The sequence below is a fragment of the Periophthalmus magnuspinnatus genome, chromosome 3 (assembly GCF_009829125.3).
Source record: "Periophthalmus magnuspinnatus isolate fPerMag1 chromosome 3, fPerMag1.2.pri, whole genome shotgun sequence".
In the NCBI taxonomy this organism is placed as follows: domain Eukaryota; kingdom Metazoa; phylum Chordata; class Actinopteri; order Gobiiformes; family Gobiidae; genus Periophthalmus; species Periophthalmus magnuspinnatus.
The window spans coordinates 24764999-24779402 of record NC_047128.1 but is presented as its reverse complement, the minus strand read 5'-3'; the positions used below and the strand labels follow the sequence as shown (position 1 = coordinate 24779402).

The 14404-nt window shown below is 36.7% G+C and overlaps 1 protein-coding gene across 3 annotated transcripts in view; it reads left to right on the top strand.

The window, feature by feature from the left end:
• The window catches only part of phkb (phosphorylase kinase, beta), a 101068-nt gene that overhangs the window by 9000 nt on the left and 77664 nt on the right, over nt 1-14404 (top strand). For all 3 annotated transcript variants that reach the window (XM_033983740.2, XM_033983732.2, XM_033983748.2), the window contains 3 exons: nt 3767-3866; nt 10779-10886; nt 12318-12398. In XM_033983740.2, the coding sequence (XP_033839631.1) occupies nt 3767-3866; nt 10779-10886; nt 12318-12398 (289 nt within the window). The remainder of the gene's footprint in view (nt 1-3766; nt 3867-10778; nt 10887-12317; nt 12399-14404) is intronic.

The window sequence follows — 14404 nt, the reverse complement described above, 5'->3', positions numbered from 1 at the left end:
ACAAAGTTTGCTCAAATGCCCTGGAAAAATGGGTACAGGGCTTTAATTCTAGGTGGTTATATATATATATATATATATATATATATGTATATATATATATATATATATATATATATATATATATATATATATATATATATATATATATATATATATATATATATATATATATATATATATATATATATATATATATATATACACACACTGTATATATATTTTTTTTTTCATGGAACCAAGACTTGGCACTTCCACTTCTGTCTAGCCTTCTCACTGTCACTTATTCACTCCCGAAAACACATTTGCTATTGGGCAATTAGCATAACAATTTGTACATCAATATATCCATGGACAGGGAGAAGAAGGTAAATAGAGAATGATCATGCAGCTCCCACCTTATCATTATCATCATTGGTGTCCAGGCTTAGTTTTAATCTCTCCATCTCCTTGACTCTCTTGCACAGCTGTTGTGGGGAATCTTTTTTTCTACAGAATATTGTGCAGACAGTAGAGTCCAAAACGTTTTTTCTCAGCGCTAAGTAAAAGCCATAGAAAAGCCAGACACCATACAGACTCACTGGAGTGTTTAGACATCATTATGTACAAAACTGACCAAAATATTTCCTTGGCTGCACAGCTTTAAGCCCTGCTCTAACCCATACTTTTCATTTATGTGGCTGTTTGCTCCATTTTAACTCTGAACTTTAATTCCCCTCAGGATTTGACAGCTTTGCACATTGGGATTATTGGTTCAGGAAAATCCAATGAAATTTTACTCAAATATTTGTATTAAAGAAGAGATAGAAGAGTCAAAGAAAAGACAGTGAAGTGACGGAGGAGGAGAGATTGTGGAGATGGTAAAAATAGTGTGGGGCTGCAGTGTGTCCAGCGGCACATCTCAGTCATCCGTCATGGCTGCCTACTATTAGAATTGTCACAGGGATTTAATTAAGATGATTCTCATCTGACAGCCAGATAGTGCCATTACTTAACTTCCCACCCAGCTGCAGCGATGCGCCTACTTCTGTGTCACATGGATTTGTCTTAAAGTTGTGGACATGGGAACTTTACCCAACACACTGTATTCTATATTTCTATCTTTTTTTTTTTTTTTTTTGTAGCTAACAACTATTTGTTATCTTAGGAAGCATAGTGTTACAATTATTATGAAAAAAAAACATCATATGTTTACAACTTTTACTGTCAGTTTAGTCTAGGACCAGCTTTATGAAATCAAAGTGTTTTCATAATAGTAAGTAAATAATGTGAGATGAACAGCCAGATAAAAAGCACTTGTTTTTACCTATTGGAAATGGACCAAACTAAAACCATTTAAACGTTCACTGTGTAACTTTTCCACCACTTCTTTGTCTCCATAGAGATGTTTTTGCTTTCCCTGCATCGGTCTGCAGTATGACATTAAACTGATCTGATCTTGCATTTATTCAATTACCGATGTTTTAATAACAATAACAATAACTTTAAGAAATATATGAACAAAAAATTTACTACTTATTGTGAGCGAGATTGCCTTTCCACAGATCTGATCTCTATCTTGACTCAGTGGCATCATTTGCTTGTTTCCATGGAGATGATGAGGTTTAATGCTATACTGTGGAACATTCTAGGGAAACCAAAGAAAAGTTACATTGGGAATATTAGAAGCAAAATTAAAGGTGCACACTGTGTTTGTTTTTTTTTTGTTTTTTTATCTCTTAAATTTCAATGATGACCTGTAATGATTATCAATTATCATCAGACTTATTTTGACACCCCCTCGTTAGTAACCACATACAGATCGCATGGTAGCATAAATGTGACTTCCCATGGACAGACTATTCCAAAGGTTATATCCAAAGGTTGTCTGTTCGGAGCAAATAAAAGTTCCTTCCGTGACACAGAGGGTGAATGACCAGATTTTTTTTGGTCATCGCAAGTTTTACTGTTAAACTGTTATTGCCCATTATATTGACTCCAGCAGAATTTAGCCAAAGTTTTCCCAATTTTACTCAGTTTTGATGAGCATAAGTTTGCTTATTTTTCTACTCTAAAATGTTCTGCCTATTTTGTCATTTAAATTCTGTTTTGCTGCAACAGATTGATTAGAAATTTCCATTCAGGAGCAATGGAACAAGACTAACTAATAACCTCATCAGTGAGTGTGAGTTATTATATTTATCCAGACTCTGCTTCACCTACTTTATTTCTTTGTAAAAAAAAAAAAAAAATGATTGAGTTTCAAAACGGTTTGGGAATGCTAACAGTTAATTTTATCCCTTTTGTATTCATCAGGGTCACATATCCGCTACAGAGTCTGATTAATGCAATGTGTTCAAGTGAAATTCAAACAAGTTTAACCTTAGCTCCTTTGCCAATAGCCAAAGTCTTTATTAGTGTGGCCTTTGTTCGCCGTCTCAGATGTGCTAGCCTCGACAGGATTCGGCACACTCACTAATTGATTGACTTTTGAGTGCCATCCTATTTGCATCACTCGCTTTGTAGGTGCTTGGTGACATCCAATTAAAACAAAGGTTGCTACAAAGTGCACCAAGGTGTTCTTTCTAGTTGTGGATAAAACGAAAAGTAAGTTCTCATTTGATTTGACCTCACCTCACCCTGAAACATTATGTAACTTGGAATATTTATTTTAATCTCTTTAAATCGCACAGGGTTTATTATGGCTGCAGTTGACTCCTTTTGGTAGATTAAATCCTACCAATCGATTAGTCGACTAAAAAGGGGGCGTGGCAAAGCTCTCGAAACTATTGTGTATCTTCAAGCTACACTCACAAAACTACAGCTGCAGGGGAATTCATGCAAAAACAACTATTTATACAGGGAAAGAGTTCAAGGAAACAGTGTGTTTATATAAAGACAGATTAAAGTTGTGAATCATGAGTTTAAAATTGCCTTTTTACATATAAATACCAAACAATACCAAATCTTCAGCCAACTCACTCTCTAACTTGTCCTTTCTGCTTTTGTCCCATGTAAATAAAATAATTAGTCAACCAACACAAATTTTAACGACTAAGACGCCTTCAATTGATTAATCGACTGAACAACGAATATGTCCTTGTTTCGGGTCGCTCATTTTGCTGTTGTTTTTTGCTTGATTCAAATCGTTTCTCTCTCATCCTCTGAAATTAGTGACATTTTTGAATTATCATTACATGCTTTTTATATACATCGTTTTAAATTGAACATGACAAATATGGCTTAAGATGCTATAAGTGATTTGCATAGTTGTAAAAACAGAAGTAGCTCATTTTAAACTGTTTGCATCCTTAGTTCCCTATATTTCTTCACCGCAGTGGGGTTTTAAGTGCGTTTCTCAACTTTCAGTGGCCAGAGAGGAGTTTGGTTGTTATGCCACTGCTAACAACACCTACCACAACTACCATACTAACAGCGCAGCAGCATTACTTCCCAACTTGCGATGGATAAATATGCATTGTAATTAGATATAGATAGTACCCAGAGCTGCTTTTACGATATATCTGGACAGGGGCAGACACGTTCTACTTTACTGCATGAAACAAATTGGGTACAGCCTCTTTAATAATGCACACTATTAGTATTTTTAAGTTTAATGTGGTTTACCCCTAGAAAAGGAATTGCAACTTTTCTTTAGTTTTTTGGAAAGTCTCATGTGTTAATGTATTTTTTCAAAACTTACCACCTCCAAAATGAGCACATGGAAGATTATAAAAAAAATATTGTTGATATTTTCATCTTGAGAACTTGTATTTTTCTTGTGTTTCAGACGTATCGATGACGACATGGGGAGGACTCACGAGCTGGAGCACTCTGCTATCAAATGCATGCGAGGGATTCTCTACTGCTACATGAGGCAGGCTGATAAGGTGAGGCCACTCATCTCTACATGGGGTATTTACATAAAACCCAGCACAATTACCATGTCGTGTTAGTGATCAAAGGTGTTGCTATTAATCAGAGCCTCTCCACTCAAGCATCGGACACATCTGTGATCATCATCATAACCAATCATAGGAGGAGCTGCTCCTTCTGATATAAGGGCTTAATAACTGGCAACCTGTTAACTGCTGCCTGCTCTGAAGAGGCACATGCCATGGATCTAAGAAGATGAGTTCCATTTCATCCCTTCTCGAGGGTTATAACAACATTAGCTCATGGCCATAGCTCAGGTGTATTAGTGCAGTAGAGGGCTGGTTCTGTTCAGGGTTAGTTAATACGCTACATAATGTTGTTGGCCTAGTTCAAGATTTTGGGTCCTTAAAAGTACACTATGTAACTTTGCCAGTGGAGGTTCTGATGCCTGCTTGTCCCCATGTCGATGTTATTGCTATGCTAGAAATATTCCACAAATATTTCCAGCATTTATTTAATTGCGGGTGTTTTTATTGCTGTAAAATACCTGGAAAAACATGCATTCTTACCATGAGCAGGGTCGTTTCTCCACATATCTGACCTCTAACTCGGCTTGATGGCCCACCTTCTTTTCATCACGTAGTGAGATTTAATGACATATTGTGAAACACTATATAGGCAATGAAACAAACGTTTCCATGGAGACAAGCAGGCGGCAGACCCCACACCAAAGAAGTTACATAGTGTATATTTAACTGATGCTCCTGTGTTATCCCATCAGTATTGGGCAGTTCTGTCAAATGGAGACAACAAAAGAGGTGGTTTTCAGATTCGAGAATGTAACGATGTCATAATTGCAGGTTGGGGGCTAAGAGACTTTTTTTTTTTTTTTTTTTGTATTGGTTGTATTGTACTGTGCCATGAAATATCAGAAAGGTCAAATGTTGAACCTGATCATTTCTATTATTGACTAGACCAAAGAACTCACCGTACAGCAAAAAAACACATCTTTTTAACAACATTCAGCATATGTAATCTGTATTAAATAATATTGGCCTGTAGAATGTTGTGATATCATCTGAAACCTGGAAAAATAGGCTCTATTGTACTGTAAGCTAAGCATCACCTCCAGGCAGTGTATGAGGTTCAGTAGGTGCAGTAGAAATGGGCAATCAATAGTAACCACAGTAACCGCACTGTTCCAGGTGCAATGATGAGTATCAGTGTGAGGGCTGAGGTACAGTGGAGCTCATAGAGATAACAGCCAGCAGGATCATGAAGTGCAGCCATGCAAATACTGTATGCCTACATTTTAATGCTACACCTACCAAGATTATTTATAATTCAAGGGAAGATTAGTTACAACAGGTTTTATTTGTACAATTCATCATACATTCAGTATATTTTCAGTGCACAACCTCCTTATTAGGACTGGGTATTGCCAAGTACTTCACGATATAATAGGCGTCCCAATACAGGGTCAACGATACAATATCCTAATACTTTTGCTTTGTCCTAATACATAGATATTCCTTAAAAAGAAATACATTTTAATAAATCGATGTTTTGAATAGGTAAAATAACAAAATGCATAGGACTCGCCTGTTAACAATGGCCTTAATATCAGAATACATTTGTCCTATAAATAAGTCACCTTTTCAGCCCAGCAGATTAAGCCTCATGATATATTGCTGTATAAATATTTTAAACATACCACCATTGTCCATATATAGCTCCTAGTTTTTGATATATTTTACATTCTGATATGTACTCTGGGATTTGACTACAGAGTATAAAGATTTAAAAACGCAGTAGTCAACCTTCTCGCTGTTATTTTCTCCCACACAAGCGCCATCTTGTAATGGAGTGGCCTGCTGTGAGGCTGTGTACGTGCAGGGCAGAGTGAGCCTTCCAGCACCATTATGTTTCATCTTGGCTCGACCTTGACGACCTAATTTCGGGGAAAGTGTTCCTATGTCTTAATTGCAAAGTACGTTTACACAGTTAATTACATCCGGCGCTTGTTCTCTGGGCCCCGTCCTCAACACTTACAGGGAACAAGCATTTTTAATGGAGACATGACATGGGCCAACTACAGGGCAAGCCCCAATGAACAAGAGACACATCAGGGTCATTTTGTGTTACACTGATTCAAATGGGATTAAAAGTTGTGACCCCCCAAAACATTTTCTGATTAAAAGAGTAAATGGAGTGAAACAGCAATTCATTTTTCAATGTCTTATCAATATTCTTGGCATTGGTAGTAGGACTAAATACTGTTGGTAATTCTTCTCCCTTTTATGTTGCAAGATCTTTGACAACTTACAATGCAGAAAAAATGACGTATATTGATAACAGGTTTCTAAAGGCCTAGCTACTGTTCTATACGGCTGTTATCCTCAGTGTGCTGCAGTACTGTAATGCTGTGTGGTACAGCTGCTTGTCCACATCAGTAAAGTCTGGACTTAAACACCTGATCAAGATCTGTTCCAAGACTGTGGGTCAGCCATTAGAAGGTCAGTATGAGGCTGCCTATCATAATAACACAATACGACTGGCAAGAAACATCATTTCTGACTCTAACCATGTTTTGAACTGTGAATATGCATTGCTTCCATCTGGGCGACGGTTCAGTGTTCCACGATTTAATAAGGTTAGGCTGAAGCATTCTTTTGTTCATCAGTCAATCCTTAAAATAAACAAGGAGCTTAATCCATAGCTATCAAAGTGCTAGAAAGTGACTTGAATTAATGTTTGTATCGTGTCTGTGTCGCATGTGTGATGTTAATGTGTAGCAACGGAGCCACTGTTTTTATGTGCAAGACAAATTTCAGATCTCTGATCTGACAATAAAGTATTATCTAATCTAATCTAATCTAATCTATTGTAAACTGCAACTGATCAACCAACTGTTGTCCATGCTCTACTCTACCACAGGAGCTTTGTTGCTTGGAAAGGGTCAATCTAATCACAATTCTTCATGTAGAAAAGCAAAAGATAATATATATGAAGGAAGGAATAGAGGTTATGCAGATGACATCACAACATTCCTTATTTTTAACATTAAATGAGTATCAATGGAAAGTAATGACATTTTCTTATGTAAAAGCTCTAAAATGTAAAAAAGCTGCTACAGTCTGATAACAAGTATAAGTCTGCAACTCTGCTAAATACTTAGTTTGTACCTCGCTTAAACAAGAAAATCAAGTAAATAGTAGTAGAAAACCAATTAACAGTTGGCTAAACAACAGGGTCACTGCAGACTACACGCACATTTATCACTGTTACTGACTCTGGGAGCAGACACAGAACTGAACCTTTCTCTCCTTAAATAAGATGTTTCCGAGTCCGTGTTTTGAGAATATTAATTGTTGCGGGGTGAGTTTAAGTGTTGCACTATCGTTATGTGACAAGCTAGCTGAGCTCTCTACAGTCATAGGAACAACAGAGAAACTATTTTCATTTTGGTAAATGGTTAACGGTCACATTTTTATTTTCCACTTTTCCACTTTCAAGGCATTCAAAGCACTTTATATCAAGGAACCACTCACACATTTACATACACATTCATAAACCAGTGTACGCAGGCACTGAGGGTGAGATGGGTTAAGTGTCTTGCTCAAGGACACAACGGCAGTATTCATCTGTGGGAGCCGAAATCATCCAGAGTGGGGTTAAAGCCATATAAAGCAGACTTTTTATTTAAATATATATATAAAAAAATAGTTGCTTGACAAAAATTGACTAAAAAAGCAAAGAAACACATTTTGTTTATTATTCTGCCCATAGTTCTCTCACTCCTGTCAGTTAGAATGTTGAGGGGAATTTTTCCAAAATAAAATGCATAACCTGTATAACTAAACTTAATACAATTTTTTGTCTACTCACTGTTTGAATTTCAGGGTCACAAGCTTGTGTAATGTGCCTGCCCCACTCCCAGCTCAAGATTATACTGAGGTAGCAGTGGCACATCAACTAAACATTACTATTGCTAAGAAAATTATTATAAATCGACTAAAATTGTTTGCCCTTGTTGTGTCAGGCTATTCAAAGAGCGCTATTTGATCTATCTAACCAATATTGTTGTATAGGATTTTTCTGACCCTTACCACCTTGTATTGACCACAACAATGAGAGTATCTATAATGATTAGAAGCATTGACCACACTGAACTGCCAATAGCTGGAACACATTATACACTTCACGCAGTAGTACATTACAGGTCTTAACAAATGTGCTTCTAGAGCTGTGAAAATTGGGTGGTTGTTTTTTTTTTGTTTGTTTGTTTTTTTGCAAGAATAGATTTGTGATTTATATTTTAATAATGGCATTCTGTTCAAAGTTCACATTTTAATCGCATCCAGAAGAAATGACAAAAAGACTGATGACAAACTAATACAAGAATCACATTTCAGAACATGTTTGTACTGACTACGGGGTTAGCAGTTTATATGAAGACTAAGAAAGGGTATTTTGTTGTTTCTGGGGGAAATTATGACACTCCAAAAATTGCCTTTGCGATTTGCTAATTGCGTCCATTCAAATTTCAGTTCGATTGCAAATAATCTTGTAGCTCTATGTGTTCTTTTGGCTTACTTTTCTTGTCTGCTGTGGGTAATTCACAGAAAAAAATGGACACACATTTTGCAGATACACAAACAGGCTGGGGCGGAGAGTATGGTGGCACTCTGTCATACAATAACATATGAGTCGCAGTGGGACAGTAGAAAGTGGGGCAGTGCTTGCAAAAACGGGACAGAAGGTCTTGGCTATGACCTGACTAGAGGAGAGAGAGGAATTGGAGTGTGCAGAGGTTATGTGTCGGAGGAGAGATAGAGGAGCAAAGCTATACAAATTTGAATATGGAAAGAAAATAGTAGTAATGTTAGGAATACACACTTTTATTTAGGGCTGTAAGATTAATCACAATCAAATCAAAATATCAGTTTGGGTGCAAGCAGTTAGTAAAGTACAAAGGCTGCAGTTTTTAAATTACCATGAAAACTAACCCTGTAGTTTAGATCTGTGCAGACATGTTCTGAAATGTGATTCGTGTATTAGTTTGTCAGTTCATATTTCAGTCTTTTTGTCATTTTTTCTGTTTAAAATGTGAACTTTATAGGGCTGTAGTCGTGACAATCGTAAAAGAGGGCGTGACAAAAGCTCTCCAAACTATCACATATCTCTATATCTGACTCAAACTGCACTCATAAGACTACAGCTGCTCTGGAGTTCATTGCAAAAACAACTATTTTTGCAGAAAAGTACTAGGAAACAGTGTGTTTATATAAAGACAGATTAAACTTGGGAATCTTAAGCTACCTCACTTTCTACAGTTGTCTCATATAAATCCTTATAATCTAAATAAATCATAAGTTTACTCATTTTCATCAGCTAAGACGCCATTGACTGAATGCCTGCAGACCTAAAACTTTGAACAGAATCCTATTTAAAAAAAAAGGCAAATCTTGCTATTGTAATTCTTGTCAGAAAACTTGTAATTAGATATTTTTCTCAAATTGTTCAGCTCTACTCCTATTCGGGGGGCTTTAATATTGTCAGAGAATCCCTGAAAAACAAACAAGCAAAAATGGGCCACATCCAATTATTTATAACTGAGTGTGACGGTTATAATTCGGCAATGCAGCATCCATACAGATACACAAAAACCTCTACTGGCCACCTGAACATGATGGCTACAGCAGTAAACCAAAGTCATACATTTTTTTGACCCTTATGCACTTGGAGGCAGAATGCTTTTTACTGGGCAATATAATACTTGTCACAAAGAAAAACAAAGCCTCGTTTCGAAAAGAAAATAGCATTGTGAGTGGAGCCAAAGTGTGGCTGGGAATCATAGAAGCAAATGTGGAATTTTTAGAGGTGAAATGCTTTTATAAGTCAGTGAAGTAAAAATGAAAAAGTTAAAATTGGCCTGGATTAAAGTGGAAATAATACCCAGTCAGAATAGATTGATTTTATGTTCTCTTAAATATATAATACTTTCCGACAGCATTGTTTCTAATCAGCGTTTTTTTGTTTTGTTTTGCAAAATAAACTAATGCACAGGCGGTTTAGTTCAGCCAGTTAGAATCTGAACAGTTTTCTAGGCTGGTTGGTTTATTATTTGGGTGGTAGCTAAAATAAAATAACTGTAAACCATAATCTTTCAGGATATTAACGTGCAATTATGTACTTAAACTAACAGCAAAAATGTAAAGGGGAAAAAAAAAAAAAAAAAATCATATTAGTGTTTTATAAGTAGATGCCCAGATACGTTGGCACAAGTGCTGAAGTTGCTATAGTAACCATACTTTGGACAAACCACATTTTTGAGATTTGTTTGATCAGATTTACTCTTGGAATATAGACTGTTTGACTGATAAATACGTGCTGAAAATCTGTGAAAAGGATGTATCTAAACATTAAAAAATGGAGCAGAACAGAGCAAAGTCTGTCTTTATAAGTAGAACATCTAACTTTGATTTGATTATGGTCAAATACATTTTTTTTTGTTTCTGTTTAAAAGAATTCGAAATAGTCAAACGCTTGACATAATATATTTAAGCTGAGCAATACGTGTGGCTACAGCAGACAGAACACACACGCTAATTAATTTAAAAAGGGGCCAAAACAGACAGTGGCAGAGTATACTTATCACTGTTTGTGCAGCACACCTGTAGTAAACATTTTGCAGTAAATGCCATTTCATAAGTTCCATTGTGCATTGCAATACAGTATAGTTAATATAATCCCGATACGTCTGTTGAAGTGCTATCAAAATCCTTCTATTTAAATGTAAATGTCAACAATTCATCGTCAACAACTCAGCATAAGTCCACATTTGCATGACCGCCGTGCTTTCCTCTGACCTGCTTCTCTCTTTAACCTTTTTCTCCTTCCTCTGGGCCTGTGTATATTTGCAGGTGGAGCAGTTTAAACAGGATCCCAGCCCCTCTACATGTCTCCACTCAGTCTTCAATGTGGACACCGGAGATGAGGTCCACACCTATGACAATTACCACCACCTACAGGTCAGTCATATCCAAAATACATAAGAAATTCAGACACGGTATTTTAGAACTGGTCTGGAATTAGCAGCTGAACTTGTGGCGAGAGTGATGGACTAATGAACAACAAGATAAAGAAATTAGTTTATCGACTTGCGCTTGACAGTTTTGATTTTTAAGTGCCACCCTTTAAATTGCCTTATTTTTTTCTCCTCATCTTGACATGTGGATATGCTAGGAAAATTAACTTGTCAGAGCTAGAAGTGCAATGAAGAACCTTTAAAAAGTTGCATAATTCGTGTCGATGGGTGTGACATCTAATACATTTTAAATAGCGGAAAGGAGTTACCCAAACCTATTGTATGAATTTCATGTTTATAAAATGCGCTGTATATAAATAAAGTGGATTGGATTGGATAAGAATAAAGTACAAGGCCACAAAATAACTTGAATACTAAAATTGATTTGGTAACTGACTATAAAATCTGGTTCATATTTTACTGTTGTATTGACAGGTTCTTGTATTTCCACAGAACAGACAGAAACAGATTGGACAAAAGTGAATGATGAGGTGCAGGAAATACTAAGATTAAGCCTCCGATACTGGCAATGTAGAGATTTATTTATAGTGGAAAGTGTAGCCAAAAATGACTTGACAATACTGCTGATGTCATACTGTGTACTGTTGTTAATGTGCTAGAAGTTTGAAGTTACTAGGAAGTAAATGTTGCTTACGACACTTATACTTTCAAGTCCATTCACAGTTAAAGAAAAGGTACAACTTTAGAATAACTACACCTTAATTGTCTATAATAAATCATGAAGAAACAGCTAGCTAATAATGAACAAATACTTTATTTAACAGATTATGCAAAATTAAATTTTCAGAGCAATTGCTTCCCTTCAGCTTTTACCCTCTCGAAGTTGTTTTTGGAGTGACATTCATGTTTGAGCAATGTTTAATCTCTTATTTTCAAGATGCCATATTGCCGATCAACTCCCATATGCCCACTACTTCTCCAATTAAATTTTCTTAATCGGTGATACTCATAGGATTTGGCAGCATCGCATAGTCATTTAGATACAAATAAAAAAAATCCACTCCTTGCTAGTGTGATATGCAGTTATAGGAGAGACAAAGAACAGCACAGCTCTTTGTTGTGATGACGTTTGCAGCCACGTCAGCTCCCATTGGGCACCGCAGTTCTCTAACATTCAGCGGACTTGTTTCTTTCATTAAGTTGTTTTAGCAAAATATTGCGATTTAAAATGTGCAATTTATAACATAATGATCCACGGGTGTCATAGGTTGTAACTATATAGTTCATGCTTTATTGAGGCAACTAACAGTGTAGTTATTATAATGTTACCAAAAAAAAAGATTGGCTTATTGACCAACTCATAAATCTGTGTGTAATCAACATTCTTTTTTCTCATCTGTTGTCTCTGGTGTAGATTGATGCCGTGTCCCTGTTCCTGCTTTACCTGGTGGAGATGATATGCTCGGGTCTGCAGATCATTTACAACACTGATGAGGTAAACAACACCCCCAGAATGTCGGCCAGAGGAATCGATGGTGCGCACAGGGATTAGCGCCTGGGCTGACTTATTGGTTTGATATTTTCAGCTCAATTGGTAAACATCAGTGCGGAGTTCAGCGAAAGGTTTTGAAGTTTAAGCTTTACTTTGAAAAGCATCTTGCTGTTATTTGGTTTGGAGAAATGAGAAAATCTTCTACAATAATTACTTAAAATGCCCTCATTTGATTCAACAGTGTTTTTTTAATAAATCACAAATAAAACAATTCAATTCAAAACTCACACAAAAAAAAAAATATTCTGCTTCTCCCACCCCTCTTTCCCTCCTACCCCACCCCCAGCCATCTTAATTTTGGGTCAGCAGTAGGTAATCATAAAGTACATTGGAGCAGACACAGATTTGCAGTAATTTTACAATTTTAGGAATGGTGTCACATACTTCACCCAGTATTGCCTTGTCTTTGGACGCAGTCACATTAAATGGACGTAGATGCCAACATGATGTATCCATTCTTTACATAAAGCTGAACAGTTCCTAGTTTGTAGTTGCAACATATTTTTTTAAGAGTTGAGCATGATTGTGTTCCATTATTTGTTTGTTATGTTAATGCCAAGACCAAGATCTTTGCACAGTAGTGGTTTTAGTGGTAAAGCTACAATGCAGGGTATCCTGCATTGTAGCTTTATCCTGCATTGCATCCTGTAAATTTGTATTCATATTTGGCTTTTATCAATTCATATTTAATGTTTTATTTTGATCATAGTATTGAGAAAGGCAAATATATGTATTGGAAGTTGTTTAAAAACATTACTTAAAACAACTTTTTTATGTGCTATTTGTATCCTTTAATTGGTGCCTCTTGGGGTTGACAGCTTTTGCCCCGAGTGAATGTTATTTATAAGTTTTCTGGTGGAGATATTATTGTTTTTTCTAGAATGTCCCGCAGTATGATATTATCTATTTCCTTGGAGGCAAGCACATGGCGCCACCAGGCCAAGTTACAGGTTACATCTGTGGCGTGGAGACCCATAACAATAGAAACACATGCAATTGAATTACTAGACTCTCAACTATACTGCAACTTCACTGCAACTGTTGTTGCAAGTTCTTAGCACCCCTTTATGATCATAGCTCCTCTTTGGCTGGTGCACTATGCTGGCAGCAGGTTTTATGTGAAGCACAGATGCAGTTAAGCATATTTGGGCTGTCAGGCACAAGGGCAGACAGACAAGTCGACAAATGTGCGATCATATTACCTCCTTGGCAGAGGTAATGATGTGACACTACTCCCTCAAAATCCAAGTGTCAAACTGGAGTGCTTTGAAAAGCCATTAAAACATCACCCAAATCCCCTTCAGCCTGAACCAAATCCCTCTGCACCTTTACAGCTCAACCTCTATTTATTTTGGCTCATAAAAAGTTTAAATTTCCTCATAGGAGTCAAACTAATATCATTTTACAATATTTGACAACCCGGGTTTTAAACTTGAGCGCTGGAATTCATTTGTCTCTTTATGTACGCACTATTATAAAACAAGGCTGTCTGGCTGTTTCACTTGCTTATACTGTGCAGCCCTGAGGAGCAGTTCAACTTCATTAATTCTGTTGGTTTTTATAGTCAACTCATTCACAGCAGCACTTAGGGCCACGGAAAAACTAGTGCCGTTGGTAAGCCAAGACCATTTGTTTATTTATTAGATGGGGCTTATCTAAGGAAAGGGGGCACATGGTAAGGCATTACACCAGCTACCAATTAGTCTGTGCAGGCTTGACTTTGTTTACTGCGAAAAGCCTTCCTAATAACCACTCATTTTTCTCAATTTCTCAACCCCCGATGGCAGAACAAATTGACAGTGTAACTTTTCATGAGGGCAGGCCTGTTTGTGCTGCAGGCTTAATTTGCATATTAAAACCCCTGATTATTACATTGCATAATTAAAACTGAAGTGGTTTCTTTGCATTACTCCCACTCCTATCGCCTACTGTACACGGGCTGACTTGTG